A 15,354-nucleotide genomic window follows, 5' to 3' on the forward strand; every position below is an offset into this window, starting at 1 on the left:
CCCGCATGCGGGCGGGCGGCCCCTGAGGCGAGCGACCGTCGGGGCGCGACGCGGCGGCCGGAGGGGGCGGGTGCGGCGATGGGGGCTCTCCCGGCGCTGCTGGGGGCTGCCTTGCTTTGGGCCGGCGCCGGCGCCCTCGTCAACCTCAAGTACTCGGTGGAGGAGGAGCAGCGGGCCGGCACCGTGATCGCCAACGTCGCCAAGGACGCGCGGGACGCCGGCTTCGTGATAGACCCCCGGCAGCCCGCCGCCTTCCGAGTGGTCTCCAACTCGGCCCCCCACCTGGTGGACATCAACCCCGGGTCTGGGCTGCTGGTCACCAAGCAGAAGATCGACCGGGACCTGCTGTGCCGACAGAGCCCCAAGTGTGTCATCTCGCTGGAGGTGATGTCCAGCTCCATGGAGATCTGCGTGATCAAGCTGGAGATCAAGGACCTCAACGACAACGCGCCCAGCTTCCCCACTGACCAGATCGAGCTGGAGATCTCGGAGACAGCCAGCCCCGGCACCCGTGTCCCACTGGAGAGTGCCTACGACCCAGACTCGGGCAGCTTTGGAGTGCAGAGCTATCAGATCACCCCCAACGACCTCTTTGGGCTGGAGACCAAGACACGGGGAGATGGCTCTCGCTTTGCTGAGCTGGTGGTGGAGAAGAGCCTGGACCGTGAGACCCAGTCCCACTACAGTTACGTGATCACGGCACTGGATGGCGGTGACCCGCCCAACTTTGGCACAGTGGAGCTTAGCATCCGCGTCATCGACTCCAATGACAACAACCCGCTCTTCGAGGAGCCGGCCTACACTGTCAGCGTGCCTGAAAATGCCCCACCGGGCACACCAGTCATCCGCCTCAATGCCTCTGACCCGGATGAGGGCACCAATGGGCAGGTGCTCTACTCTTTCCACAGTTATGTCTCCGACCGGGCTCGAGAGCTCTTCCAGATCGACCCCCAGAGCGGCCTCATCACAGTCAGTGGTGCCATTGACTATGAGGAGGGACATGTATATGAGCTGGATGTGCAGGCCAAGGACTTGGGACCTAACTCCATCCCTGCCCACTGCAAAGTTACCATCAGCGTACAAGATGCCAATGACAACCCTCCCCTCATCAACCTTCTCTCCGTCAACAGCGAGCTGGTGGAGGTGAGCGAGAACGCCCCGCCAGGGTACGTCATTGCCCTGGTGCGGGTCTCAGACCGTGACTCAGGGGCCAATGGGCGTGTGCAGTGCAAGCTGCTGGGCAACGTGCCCTTCCGGCTGCAGGAGTACGAAAGCTTCTCCACCATCCTGGTGGATGGGCGGCTGGACCGGGAGCAAAGGGACCAGTACAACCTCACCATCCAGGCCAAGGACAATGGTGTCCCCTCCTTGCAGGCCACCAAGTCCTTCACTGTCAAGATCACCGATGAGAATGACAACCACCCTCACTTTTCCAAGCCCTACTACCAGGTCATTGTGCAGGAGAACAACACCCCAGGGGCCTACCTCCTCTCAGTATCAGCAAGGGACCCTGACCTGGGCCTCAATGGCAGCGTCTCCTACCAGATCGTGCCCTCCCAAGTCAAGGATATGCCTGTCTTCACCTATGTCTCCATCAACCCCAACTCTGGAGATATCTACGCTTTGAGGTCCTTCAATCATGAACAGACCAAGGCCTTTGAGTTCAAAGTCTTGGCGAAAGATGGGGGCAATCCCTCTCTACAGAGCAATGCCACTGTCAGGGTGATTGTCCTGGATGTCAACGACAACACCCCGGTGATCACGGCCCCACCGCTGGTCAATGGGACCGCGGAGGTGTACATCCCCCGGAACGCAGGGGTTGGCTACTTGGTGACAGTGGTCAAGGCAGATGACTATGACGAGGGTGAAAATGGCAGGCTTTCCTATGAAATGGTGGAAGGAGACAGAGGATTTTTTGAGATAGATCAGGTCAATGGAGAGATAAGGACCACCAGAGCCTTTGGGGAGAATGCCAAGACAGCCTACGAGCTGATCGTGGTGGCTCACGACCATGGAAAAACATCCCTGTCGGCCTCTGCCTTGATTTTGATATACCTGTCCCCATCCTTGGATGCCCAGGAGTCCATAGGATCTGTTAACCTCTCCCTGATTTTCATTATTGCCCTGGGGTCTATTGCGGCCATTCTTTTTGTCACCATGATCTTCGTGGCAGTAAAGTGCAAAAGGGATAACAAGGAAATCAGGACCTATAACTGCAGGTAAAGAACATCTTTATTTCTGTGTACCGGCCAGGGGCTGCTTTGATTTCTGCGAGCGCAGTTATTTTTCCTTCTGCAGTTGTATGCCTGGGGTTTGCTTTAGGAGCAGCAGCGAGCCGCAGGTCTCTGAGATGTCCTTAGGAGCTTTAGAGCACTTCTCAGGGGGGGAAGGAGCGAGCCCCACGCCGAGGTGCGGGCTGGCATCATTTTGCATTTGCCAATCTGTTGCAGCGGGTGGTGGGTTCTGCGCTGAGCAGAAGTGCCGCGGGGACAGATCCACCACCCCACCCGGGTGCCATGGGACCGCAGAGGGGCATCCTGGCGGTGTCCACAGTAGCGGGGACCGTGGGCCCTTCCTTCCCTCCAAGAGCCATTGTGCGCCCGTGGCGTGGATGCGGCTCGACCACGGACGACAATGGGGCCGAGCGGATAAATGCTCCCCCAGAGCTTCCCGTCCCCGCAGACGGGTGGAAGTGATGGGGACCCCGTGGTGGCGAGCGGGGGCTCCCGCAGTTATTTTTGCAGCGCTGCATTCTTTTGCCCGGGCTGAATGTGGGCGCGCGGTCCGAAATGCAGGAGGGCAGGTCAGCGCCGGCTGAAAGGGGAAGATGTGGAACCGAGCCCCTGAATATGTAACAGCCCCGCGATTATTGTCTCTCTTTTACTATTCTCTGTGTTACACAAGTTAGTAGACAAATGCTAACCACACATGAATATCAATCAGATGCCATAAAAGAGCAGCTGCAATGCCTCATAAATGGTTTAATCCTGTTACTAGTGAAATAGCCATGACTTCTCCATTCCTTCAGCACTGAGTCATTTCAGATGGGAGGAATGGAAATTAATTTTGCTCTACCTTTGAAACCTGGCATTGCCTGTGGCCATTCGGTGGGGGGCGGGGGGGGGAGGGGGAGGGGATGTGTGGTCCTTAAAGTTTTATTTATGCAGAAATAATGCCGTGAAGTTGGATTTTTACACCCCGTTTTCACAACACGAAGTGCATTTATAAGCCTTTTTTTGCACGATGGGGGAAAAATCATCTGCAAATAAAGCTGGCTCTGTGCTGTGTTATGGGGAGCTAATACAGCAGATTTCTTGCCAGCTCGGCCCATTAAACACGAATAGGATCCGGACGTATAAAAATCACGTCGTGGGGCCCCGCGCAGCTTCACACGTGTGTATGGGCGCTGAGTTCGCTGTGACGGCTTAGGGATTAATGAAGTGCAGTTTAATTAAATAATTGGTCAATAGAGAAAGGACAACAAAATGAATGCCTGCGGGAAATAATTGGGATCTCACATTGCCAAACTTAAACATTTAGGTAAACAAAACAATTAAAGCTTCATCAAGCGTTGTTAGGCGACTCGGCAGCGTATAGATCGTTGGCACAACAGAAATCCCTGCCTTGCTCTGATTTATTGCCGCGCTCAGGGGAAGGCGCGGGCTGCTATCGGCGTGCATCTGATCAGCAGGAGTCAGCTGCAGAGGGAGAGGGGCAATGGATCGGCCCGGCCCTGCTCGTGGTTGCCGGGCGTGCCGTGCTGTGCCGTGCCTGCACTTGGGCTTCCATTGCTTTATTTTAGAGGTTCCTTGCAACATCTGGTGGAGAGGCTTCATAAAACGTGTGAATTTACGAGGCACATAAGGTTATATGAGAGAGCTGTTCGGCTTGGTGGCTTTTTCATGCTCAGGCAATTAGCTTTCCGGAACAAGAATATTTGCCCGATATTTGCCTTTCTAGATAAACTGTATTGTTCACTCATCCTATTATTTCGGTTGCAGCTGTTGGGTTTGGTGTTTTTTTTTTTTTTTGTAATACCTATTAAGCAGAGGGGCAAACTCCCGGCTTTCAGGTGTGCAGCGGTACAACCTGCGGTGTGCCCTGGGAAGCGCTGAGCTGCCCGGTGCTGTGTGTGCCCCAGTGGGGCCGTGTTGGAAGGAGCAGCCCCAGCCCTCCCAGCTCAGCCTGCAGAGTTAGCGCGAGGTGCGGTGGTGTTCCTGCGTTACGTTCTCGGTGCTGTTTTATGGTAACTTCTTTCCCCCCTGGTGTTGTGTAGAAGGCAAACGAGACACTTCATCAGCTGATTCTTTTGGCAGGTGGGAAGCAAAATCGGGGAAGAAAGGCAGAGAAAAGCAAGCTTGCAGTTACAAAACAAAAAGGTCAGGGAGGATCGTTTCTCTTTGCAAAACACAGTTGTTGTTCTCCGATTTCCAGAAGACGAAAGCCTTTCCCAGCAGAGGGGTGTGTGTGTGTGTCAGGGGACGAGTGAGGAATAAGGCATGGCTGGAGGAGAGATTGCAATGCTCAGGTATTACCAGGAGATAGCCAAAATACGAGCGCTTTGGATCGAGCGCTAATAAACAAACGGCCTTTGGAGTGCGAGAAATAGAGCTTGCCAGCCAGGGCTGCTCCTGGGTCTGCTTTATTTACCGCAATGGAAAATGAACTGGGAAAAAATCCACTATTCATTTTGAATTTTCATTATGGGGACCAAATTAAATCACTTTTAAAATCCTTATTACGCATGGAAATGAATGCAGATACCCTTTTCAGTTCATGGATTTTAACATCTCCATTTTTCTCTTCTGCAGGCTGGACTTTACTCCCAGTCACTAAATATCAGCAATTAGAAACACTAGAAAAAAGCAGGGGCATTTCCCCTTCACTTTTCGTGTCTGACCCGAAAACGTTTTACGTAGGAAAATCGGTTCCAGGCTGTTCTGTGCCGCAAGAGCCTGAACGTGACGTAATGCCCGTGACCGAATCCTGCGCTGAGATGGGGCTGAGCCCAGCGGGTCTCCGAGTGCTCCTTTCAGGGGCAGAGTTCGGGATGCTCTCAGCTCTTCCTTTTTCTTCCCTCCCCCAGAATCGCGGAGTACTCCTATGGGCATCAGAAGAAATCAAGCAAGAAGAAGAAAATCAGCAAGAACGATATCCGCCTGGTTCCGCGCGACGTGGAGGAGACGGATAAAATGAACGTTGTCAGCTGCTCCTCCCTCACCTCGTCCCTCAACTACTTCGACTACCACCAGCAGACCCTGCCGCTGGGCTGCCGCCGCTCTGACAGCACCTTCCTCAACGTGGAGAGCCAGAACAGCCGCAACGCTGGCTCCAACCACATCTACCATCACACCTTCACGGGGCAGAGCCCCCAGCAGCCCGACCTCATCATCAACGGGATGCCGCTGCCCGAGGTGAGTCCTGCCTGGGTACCGCCAGGCTGAGCTGATGCGTCCGTGGTTCCGTGTGCTGGGTGTGTGGGCTGTAGGGTGATGGGTGGTGGGCATGGAGCAGGGGCTTGGCTGGGCGCTCACGTCCATCTCTGTTGGGAGAGGTGGGCAATGATGAACCGCTTCTTGTGGGTTCCGCGTGGTCGTGGCACATGTTCATAGGTGGGTGTTTCTCCCACCAGCAGCAGCGCCCAGTTGGGGGATGCCGGCGTGGCGTGGCATGGCTCTGTGTGCTTTGTAATTGGACTTTGAGCGTGTTGACTCCAAGGAAGAGGTGTTTGTTAGAGTAACGGGAGTTTTCACGAGGTCCTTAAAGCCTTTTTGGGGCTATTGCTTATCCCACATCCCACTGGGGATGCAGCATGCATTGGCGTGCTGCCAATGGGTGGTACCCAGTGAAGGTGCTCCTGTGCTCCACGCTGTCCTCATCAGGTTCTCCTAATTCATTGGCTTTCCCATACATCACAGGTGTCATTTAGTGTTGCTTGTTTGTCTCTCTTTGAATTATTGTTTAGTATTAAGCACAGCAATCAAAGGTTTGTCATGTTTCCTGCTTTGAACGGAATAACAAAGCTGAAAAAGCACCTAAAATATTTATGGTTAGTGCTGTTCTGCACTTGCGGTGCCGGTGTAAATGCAAAGTGATGCTCCTGGAGACTGTGGAGCTGCTTCAGATTCAGACTTGTGCTGTGAAGAACAGAGCCTGGCCTGCTGTGAGCCAGCAGGGCTGCTGGAAGCACTTGGTGCTGGTGGGCTCGATCCTGTACAATTTATCAGAAAGAGCAGCAAGGCACTGGCACAGGCTGCCCAGGGAGGTGGTGAAGTCCCCGTCCCTGGAGGTGTTCCAGAACTGCAGGGATGTGGCACTGAGGGACACGGTTATGGGTGTGATGGGGGTGGGTTGGGGTTGGACTTGGGGGCCTTAGTGATTTTTCCAACCTTAACGATTCGATGATTGCATGTAGTGGTGAAGCACACCCTGACCCCCAGTATTTTAGCACCTGAGCATAGATCCAGTGCTTGTGGATGCAAGTCATAGAGCCTTGCCCTTCCTTCTCCCCAGCCCTTGTGAGACAGGATGCATTGCTAAGTGCTGGTACATGGCCTGGAGAAATGAATTTGTCTCTGGTGAGAAGCACTACGCTTTGCTGCCCTGGAGTGTCAGCAACTTGGTGAGTGGGCAGTGGGAGACTCCCAGCCCTGCTCAGAGCCTGGCTTGCTCCTGCTGGGTGCTCTCATGGGGCTCCATTGAACCCCAGAGTGGTTCCCCGGCCATGGATGAGTGTGGAGCTGCCTCCTGTGAGGCCATGGGCTCTTTCCCTTGGGATGCTGCAGTACAGAAGGGCAGGGTCAGAGAAATCCCAGCTGGAGGCTGCTTGGATGTTTGTTTCAGGGTAGGAATGTTTTTTTTTTTTTTTTTTGGAAGGGATCCCCCACGGTACGTTTCTGGCTGTTACAAGGGCAATTATCCCACTGGTGCTGGTGGGTGCGTGAGGCAGCTGCCTGGTGCCGGAGCAGCGTCAGGAGCCAGCAGTGATCACAGCCACCTCCCGTCTGCCACACACGGTGACTCCCGAAGGGAGATGTGGCCGTTGTGTTACCACCCCGATATCAGCTTGTTGTGCATCACCCTCGTGTCAGGTTGTGTGTCACCACCAAGTGAGGTTGTTGAACGTCACCCCCGGGGCCAGGTTGTGCATCACCACGTCACGTTGTGCATCTTCCTTATCTCAGGTTATGCATCATCCCTGTGTCAGACTGTACATTGCCCCCGTGTCGTGCTGTTCATCTTCAGCATCTCAAGTTGTTGCGCATCACCTCAGTGTCAGGTTGTAGTGCATCACCCCATGCCAGGTGCTGCCTGCAGAGGCTCCCCAGCTTCTCTGTGCTCTGCTCAGGTGCTCCACAATCACATGCCCTCCTCCAGCCCCTTCCCGTGATCCCACTGCCCAAACCCCTCTCCTTGCACAGAGCACTGCTGCCTGTCCCCACTGCAGTCTGTCATTTTGCCAGTGGTTGCTATGGGCTGTAATTATACCCCTGTGCAGATTGCTGTCGGTACACCTCCAGGTGAGGCCGATCGAACAAACACAAACCCGGCCCGAGCGCGGTGTTCCCGGAGCAATGAGCTCTCCCCTCAGCACATTGGGGTCACGTGGTGGGGCCGCCTGGCGGGGCGTGCAGTGACGAGGCTGCTGCCACGTCCCCCGGGAGCCTTTAATAGGTGTCAGTGTCACGGAGATAGCGCTGACGCTCCACCTCAGAGTCACTTCTCCTCCTGCACCGATGGAAGGCAACGCGCTGCTTGATGAGAGATAAAGCACGGAGGTAAACATGTCGCTGCAGTGTCACTTAGCATATGATGCTGGTGTTGGTGGTGAGCGGTTGCCTCTGAGCGGGAGCACTGCATGGTGCCGTGCTGCTGGCCTGCTGCGCAAGGCTCATTGGCTCCAGCAGCCTCAGGATTGGGATGCGTGGGGCCACGGTTGTGCCGGTGCTAATGGGATTCCTCCGCTGGGCTGTGCATGGTGTGGTGGTGGCACCAAGTGTTCCCATCTGCCCTAGGCTCGGTTTGCAGTGGGGGGTGGAGAGGGCACTGCCAGTCTGTGCTGGAGCCCAGGGCTTTGTTGCTTGCTGAGCATGGGGACATTGGAGGGGAGCCCAGTGGGTGCGTGGTCAGGTGGTGTGTGTAGATTGTTGGGCATTGTACCGGGAGATGAGGAACCTAAAGTTATAGGAACCATTAGGCAGCTTCCTTGATAAAAATGCGTGTTGCATTGGGGCCGTGTGGAAACCAGTCTGAATGCAGAGTGTTTTAGGATCCCTGGGACATGATTTGCATGCAGAGCAGCCACCCTTGGGTAACACTTGCGTGCCCGAATTTTGGCTTTAAAAGCCAAAATTGCACACACCGCGTGTGTGCAATGGCTATGCCTGTGTTCCCACGGCTGCCAGGCACCCCATTGTTGTTCCAGGGAACGTGGCTTTGGGAAATGCCACACCACGGATGGGACATCACCCCTGGACTGGATGACATTGGCCCAATGCCACCCCAATGGAGCAGGTCACCACGGAGCAGTCATTGACCCCTTAAGGTCAATGACCAGTGGCACTGGGCACGGGCACCCCAGTACTGGGGGTAGGATGGGGAACAGCTGTGTTAGTGGTCATCCTGCCCTAGTCCCTGCCCTGCCACACTCTGGCATAATCCTCACTCACACTGATTTCAGAGGGGTTCCCGTAGCAGCAGGGATTATTGGAGCGAGCAACAGTTGTGGGATAAGGTCCCAGTGGTTACAGATAGGCTTTTTACTACCTGGAAAGTGCTCCGCTTGCCATAGGAAATGGTTTTCTTAGCACAATGGAGCAATTTTCGTTTCAGGCAGCGAAGGCGCTTTCTGCTCTGGCTATCTCGCGGTGTTAACGAAAGCACATTTCTACAACACACAAAGGTTTTTGTTTTGTAAGGAAGGAAATGAGCGTGGCTGTTCCTCTTTCTCTGTCATTTCTCTACTTGTCAATTCTTTCTTCCCCTCCAGCTTATCCTCCTCTTCTCCGCTAGCCTTAAAAAGCCCCAAATGTGTCTGTTATAATCACATTTTGTGTGTTACAACCAGAATGAATGTACTCACTTTAATATGCTCGGTTTGAGGAAATCAGTTTCTGTCTGGTATAACAGACAATTTGTTATAAACCGTGCCATTTAGGAGTGAAGGGCCTTGCTTTACTGTAACACTGGGGAAACGTCATGATACATAATTGGAAGGGATTTGGCTTGCTTCTCAGTAATACTGTGTATAGAGCAGGAAAAAAAGGAGATAATTTCCAAGCCGGAGAAAGTTTGCAGCGCTGAGACATGCCAGACTGTTGAAATAAGGCTTATTTTAAGCAGAGATAATAATTAAAGCATTATCAGCAATGATGTTCAACTAGTCGGAAGAGTGCCTTCGCAGAAAGCGTTGCCAGTCTTGTTTTCTCCTTGGGAGGTCACTGTAACTCAGCACTTTTTTCTCTCTGTGCTGCATCGAGATGTGCAGGCATGGGTCACGTCTCTAATTAGCACCGCCGCCTTCTTGCGCGTGAGCATCTCCATCTGGCTGCTAATGGCAGCCTGGCTGCTCCACGGGCTGCCAGCTCTGCTGCCCCTCTCTGCTGCTGGAGGTGGCCAGGAGCTACATGGGTTTCACTGAGAAGCCGTAGGATGGCTCTGCAGAACCTTGCGGGTGGTGCTGGGTGGCTGATGGCACTCGTGCTTTCCCCACTGCATCCCTGTGAGCGCCTGGAGGCTGGTGGTGGCGCTGGGAAGGTGTCAGGGTGGGAGAGGTTGTGGGACTGTGAGCACAGCGCGTGCCTTGGTGGGCTTGTTTCCGTACGGCGTTGTGTCATCGGGTGCTTCCTTGTCATTGGGGGACAGCATCGTGGACGTGAGCAACGGTCTGTTCCATTCTGAGGTCTGTTCCGTTCTGAGGTCAGCCGAACTCAATTGTATCTTGTAATGTGATCGCTTTGAGCTGTCTGGTTGAAAAGTTCATTTGAATGCCTTGCGACTGAGATAAGTGCTCCAGCTCCCATTGATGGTGAGCAGTGGCTCTTGCCCACCGCACCGGCCCTTTGGCAGGCGTTGGATCCAGCGAGTGTTGGGTTCAGCACCGGACAGCTCCTGTGCTGGTGCCGTGGGGGCACCGGCGGCATTTGCTGCTGGGATCCGTGGGGAAATGGGGGTCAGGGCATGATGTGATGCTGGCAGCTGTGGGGGGAAGCCACCCTCCTCTTCTCTGATGCCTGTAGTGTGCTCAGAATGGAAGTGATTGTATCGTTACATATAGCATCCTATAGACTATATACATTATATGTCATGTACAATGCACCTTATGCTTGCTATACGCAGATTGGCTGGGATTGGAAAGGACCTTAAAGATTGTCTTGGTCCAATGTATTTATAGAAGTATATGAATTTATATGTATTTATATAAGTATATGAAGTGTTTAGGGTTGTATACTGTATACAGTTATGTAAATGATTGTATACAGTCTCAGTCATGTGGTCTGATTTTTGGGTGCTCCTGTGTAGAGCCAACGGTTGGACTTGATGATCCTTACGGGTCCCTTCCAACTCGGGATATTGTATGATTTTATATAATGATATATATATATATATATATAATTTATTTTCATACTCTTTGGTGGCGATTTATGGTTCACTTTTACCAATAGTGAAGCAGCCCATCTTGCTTTGCTGTTAGGAATTTTGGATCTGATGCATAATTCTTACTTGTCAAGTCTACAAAAAAAACCTCCCGTGAGTGTATTTACACATGGTAGATAAGGCTTTTCCCTTAAATTAGGAAAGACTTACTGTAAGCTTTTTAAAAATTATGTCCAAAGGATGGTCTTGTGCACTATTTATAGCCTTTTGTATAGTAATTTCCAAATTAGCTCTTGTTGTATCGAACAACATGAACCCTGTGGCTTCCTTCTGTAATTTGTTTTGCATAAAGCACCTGCATGCAAAGGAATATTTAGGGCCTAGTGCACATCTCCTTTGAGTAACCTTACACCAGGCTCCTTGGAGGGCCGTGTTTTTCTCCTGGAGCCCTCCTCAAGGCTTGGGGTCAGAAGCCCTCAGCCAGGTGCCCTTCTGGTCCCTTTCTCCTGCTTTTAGCCGGATGTTCAATGGGCTGAGGATGGAGTGGAGATGGGCTTTGCCCCCGGAGGGTCATCCCGCAGGGCTGCATCCCTTCCCACCCTGGTGCCGTAGGGTTGTTATTATTCTGGTTTGTCCTGTGGCCAGCCAACATGGTGCTGTTTGGGAATTCACTCCAGTGCTGCCTGCTTTGCCCTTCCAGAGCTGAAGAGTAGGAAGTTGCTGAGAGCTCCCCTGCTTCACTGAGGGGCAGGTGATGCTGCTCGGCACTGTCGTAGGTTTTACGATTCCCTTTGCCCCTGACTGTCACCCAAAAAATTGCAGCACAACCTGTCCTGATTCCTGGCATATTACGTTGTCAGCATCACTTTGGGATGGAGTGTTTTGAATACAATGGAGCATCCCAGTTGCAAAAGTGCTTTTCCATCCTCTGGCCCTCCCTTTCTCCCTGCCTGCCTTTTCCTGGAGATATTGCTGCTGCCCTCTGAGTTTTACATATAGATACATATGTAAATATAAATACATAACAGTGCCAGCAACTGTACCTGCTCCTGCTGCCTGGCCAGGTTGTATATGGGGCTGTGCACAGCCTCACTTAAATAAATGATCAGATATTGTTCCCAGCAGAGGCTATAGTTGAGTTCCAATCATTTTCTGTTAATTAAAGTACAGGATGGTCTTATTTGTAGCATAAATAGTTGTAATCTGTGTACCTATAAGAGTAATTGTAATTTAAATTAGAGTGTGCTTGGCATTGGCAGTGAGCGGGTGTGCGGCGGTGAGCACAGACCCCATCCTGGGGTCCCTCTCACCATCCCCAGGAGCATCCCCAGCGTTCAGCAAAGTGACACCGAGCCCATTGGTGGCCCCGGCTGTGTTTTGGGATGTTTCTGTTTGGGCAGTGTGCATTGCACTGGTGGGAGGTTTGATGGAGAAGAGGCTGTGGGATCATCGCTGTCGTGTCCCGGTGCAGCTTCCTGACCAGTTCTGGAGAGAAGGGGTGGCTGTGTCAGCTGGAGCAGTGGTCAGTGCCCTGGTGGCGATGCTGGGCACGCCGGGGTGATCCCAGCAGTGTTCTGGGGCCGTGTGGATGAGCTCTTTGTCTCTGTGTCCCATTGGAGACCCGGAGGTGAATGCCGTGCCGCCCTCACAGGGATGTGAGCTTGTCGGATTACACCATCTTTTGTAACGGCAGGTGTATGCCACAGGGCAGGTTTTAAAATTCCTGTGTTGGTGGATTGCATTAACCCATACTAAGTCAGGTATGTAAAATTCCATTAAGCAAAAACCCTCTGGCATTTTCTCACCAACGCGAGAGATCTGCAGGCTGTGCTAATGCAGTGCGTGCGCTCATCTATTAGTAGGATGATGGTTTTAAAATAATAACATTTATCTTTGGCGGCGGACCTACAATAGTGCACGCGGAGTACAATTTTGTGAAAGGCTCTGCAGATGTTGCCTCATTCAATCTGGGTCAAAAGGAGTGCTTAGAATCATAAAGGTTAGAAAGAGATCAAATAATTCTGTGTTTTTATTGCTGAATAATGCACTTGGAAAATATCATTCACCATTATTAGACTAAGTGAGTACAGAAAACACAGGACTCAATAGTCATTTCTCACTATTGGCTGATTTTACTGTTTTTATAATGTAGCTAAATTCCCTGCTATTGATTGCGGCATTGATTATCGATCTGCCAATCTGAACGTAGCGCTGGTGTGGGCACGTGGGAGTGTAACAACTGCAGAATTCTCTGCCTCTTCCTGCAGCGCTGTGTGTGCGCAGACGGATGTATTTTGGGAGCTGTCCGTGCTCTGCGGTGATGTATAGGGCCTGGGGGCCCTGTGCCTGGATGATGCAGGAGCAGTGCGTGCGCTCAGGTGTGCTGGGCTTTCTGCTGGAAAATAACCGGGCTGGTGTCGCAGCATGGACATTGCTCTTCCAAAGGAACACAAATGAAGGAGACAAACTGGAGAAGCATGAGGAGCGTGTGTTCTTTTCCATGCATTGAAGTTGTATGAAACCCATCGTGCAAACCCAGCATGCCGGCTCCCGGCCCAGCTTCCAAGGTCGGATTCTCAACTGAGTGCTCTGGCGTGGACCCACCATTGGTGACATTTGGTAATCAAATCCGTGTGGCAGCTGGCTCAAACACAGCACCCAGACCTGCGTACCCTGGGAGTGGCTCTTCCTACAGTGTGGGCAATTCTCCAGTCCTGCTCCTCCCTCGCTGTGCAGGTGTCCCTGGTTTGGGGAGAAATAGGGCATTTTGGATCCCATGGGCTGAAGCCCTGTGTTTGAAATGGGAAGAGTTTTGGAATCTGTTAAAGAATCATAGAATCATGAAGGTCAGAAGAGAACTCTAAGACCATCTGATCCAGCCATCTACCCACCCCCACCGTGCCCATAACCATGATCCCCAGTGCCATATCCCCATGGTTCTGGAACACCTCCAGGGATGGTGACCCCACCACTCCCTGGGCAGCCTGTGCCAGAGTCTGACCACTCTTTCAGAGAAGTTTTTCTCAATATCCAACCTGTTCCTCTCTTGTTCTCCGCACTTGGTTGTTGTCAGCATTAATATGCCATTAACACATGCTCATTAGGAGGAGAATGATGATACCCTGCAGGACATAGGGGAAGCCTTCATTAGGCACTGACATATTGAACCAAGCTGCAGCCTCCGCTTGGGGAAGCTGCTGCTCAGCGTCAGGTTTCTGCACCTTCTCCATGTTGCTCTGACAAAACCCCTTGTTTCCCTGCTCTTGTTTTGCTGTGAGTGATGAGTGTGGCCAGCCTGGATCCAAACCCCTCTGGGACCTGAAGTCCATCCTCCCCCAAAGGCAGATTGGAGACCGCGGCTTCCTATGTGCCAACTCTGGGGTTAAGGCAACGAAACCCACGCTGAATTTGGAGCTGCTGGGGGAACAGCTTTGCTGCGAACCGAGGTGTCACTTCTGCTGCTTTGCTTTTCACACCACGGCAATGTCGGAAGCGCCTGCCTGGCCTCGCTGCCCGCGGCCACGACCCGCTGCGTGGGGCAGGGTGATGCGATGCTCGTCCTGGGGTGACAGCGCGGCTCCATCAGTAGGAGCAATATCGAGTTCAAGTGGGAGGAGCGTGCTAGAGCAGCAGATATTTAAAGATTAAGACCCCGTTGACATGCAGATGTCTGTTGTGATAGGTAACAATGAGTGGACAATGAGGACCATATGTGGCTTTTAATCAGAATATATTCTAAATGGGGCGATTTCGTAGATTTCCGCCGTGCTGACAGCTGTCCTCTGCGTCAGCTCCCTGGGATGGTGGTGGCTTTGCCCCCCGGTGCTGCCCACGCCACGCGGACCCGCGGCCGCACGCTTCTGGGTGCCGGGTGAGCCGCGTAAGCCCCGTGCGAAATGCATCATTCATAAACTGTTTAGTGCGACCTTTTGTACGGTAGCACTAATTATTATTATCACAGAAGCCCAGTAAACTAGACTAGTAATTATCAGGGATTTATTTGAATGGACAGCTAAGCTATTCTTGGCAAGTTAGTCAAAGCAGTTGTCATGACAGCTACACAAATGTGTCTTATGAATTGGGTTAATTAGGGTAATTAATAACTGTTGTTTTGCCCTTTTTAACAAGGTATTGCCTAGACACTATCAAAAAATAGCAATTGTACCTAGCAGATGTAGTCTTCTTCCAGCAGCAGCCTTCAAATCACAAAACCAAAGCTGTAAACATCTGGCACTTTGGAAGGGAAAGTGCCAAAACCAGGGGGCTCGAGGGCTCCTGGTAATCCCTCTGCTGAGCTGCCGGCACGTTGGTCAGCCTCGTTACTGCTACGGATGTTGTTATTTGTTTTAATTCTGTGCAGATGAATGCTTTTGTGGGTGGAGAGGGCAGCACGGTGTGCTGTGACCCAGCGGCCGCCGGGCAGGCTCTAAGTGGCAGGGCTTAACGCCGGGTTTGAAACCATTTGAAATGACCGTGAGTTATTGCTGTTTTGCTCGTGCCTCATCGGGATGGCTGCCTGGTGCCAGATCTCCCGCTCCTCGCTCGGGCATGGCATCTGTTTCTTTCAAAACAAGTGTTTGCTGAATAAATGATTTTGGATTTGTCATTGCTGATCCCGAGTGATGGGAGTAACCAATGCTGTTAATAGTGGAATAGGACTGAAGAGCCTCAAAGGTGGGAAAAAAACAGTCATTCCCATCCCAGGGACATCCCCTGCATGGCACATGTGGAGACGATCCTGCGACTGTGACATCCTGC

The 15,354-nt window shown here is 52.3% G+C and overlaps 1 protein-coding gene across 2 annotated transcripts in view; it reads left to right on the forward strand.

Moving 5' to 3' along the window:
- PCDH19 (protocadherin 19) overlaps positions 33–15,354 on the forward strand; it is a 52,467-nt gene continuing 37,145 nt past the window's right edge. For both annotated transcript variants that reach the window (XM_021406251.1, XM_021406252.1), the window contains exons 1-2: positions 33–2,219; positions 5,087–5,414. In XM_021406251.1, coding sequence (XP_021261926.1) covers positions 79–2,219; positions 5,087–5,414 — 2,469 coding nt within the window. In that variant the 5' untranslated portion in view covers positions 33–78. The remainder of the gene's footprint in view (positions 2,220–5,086; positions 5,415–15,354) is intronic.

This window comes from Numida meleagris, chromosome 8, assembly GCF_002078875.1.
Source record: "Numida meleagris isolate 19003 breed g44 Domestic line chromosome 8, NumMel1.0, whole genome shotgun sequence".
NCBI classification, from domain to species: domain Eukaryota; kingdom Metazoa; phylum Chordata; class Aves; order Galliformes; family Numididae; genus Numida; species Numida meleagris.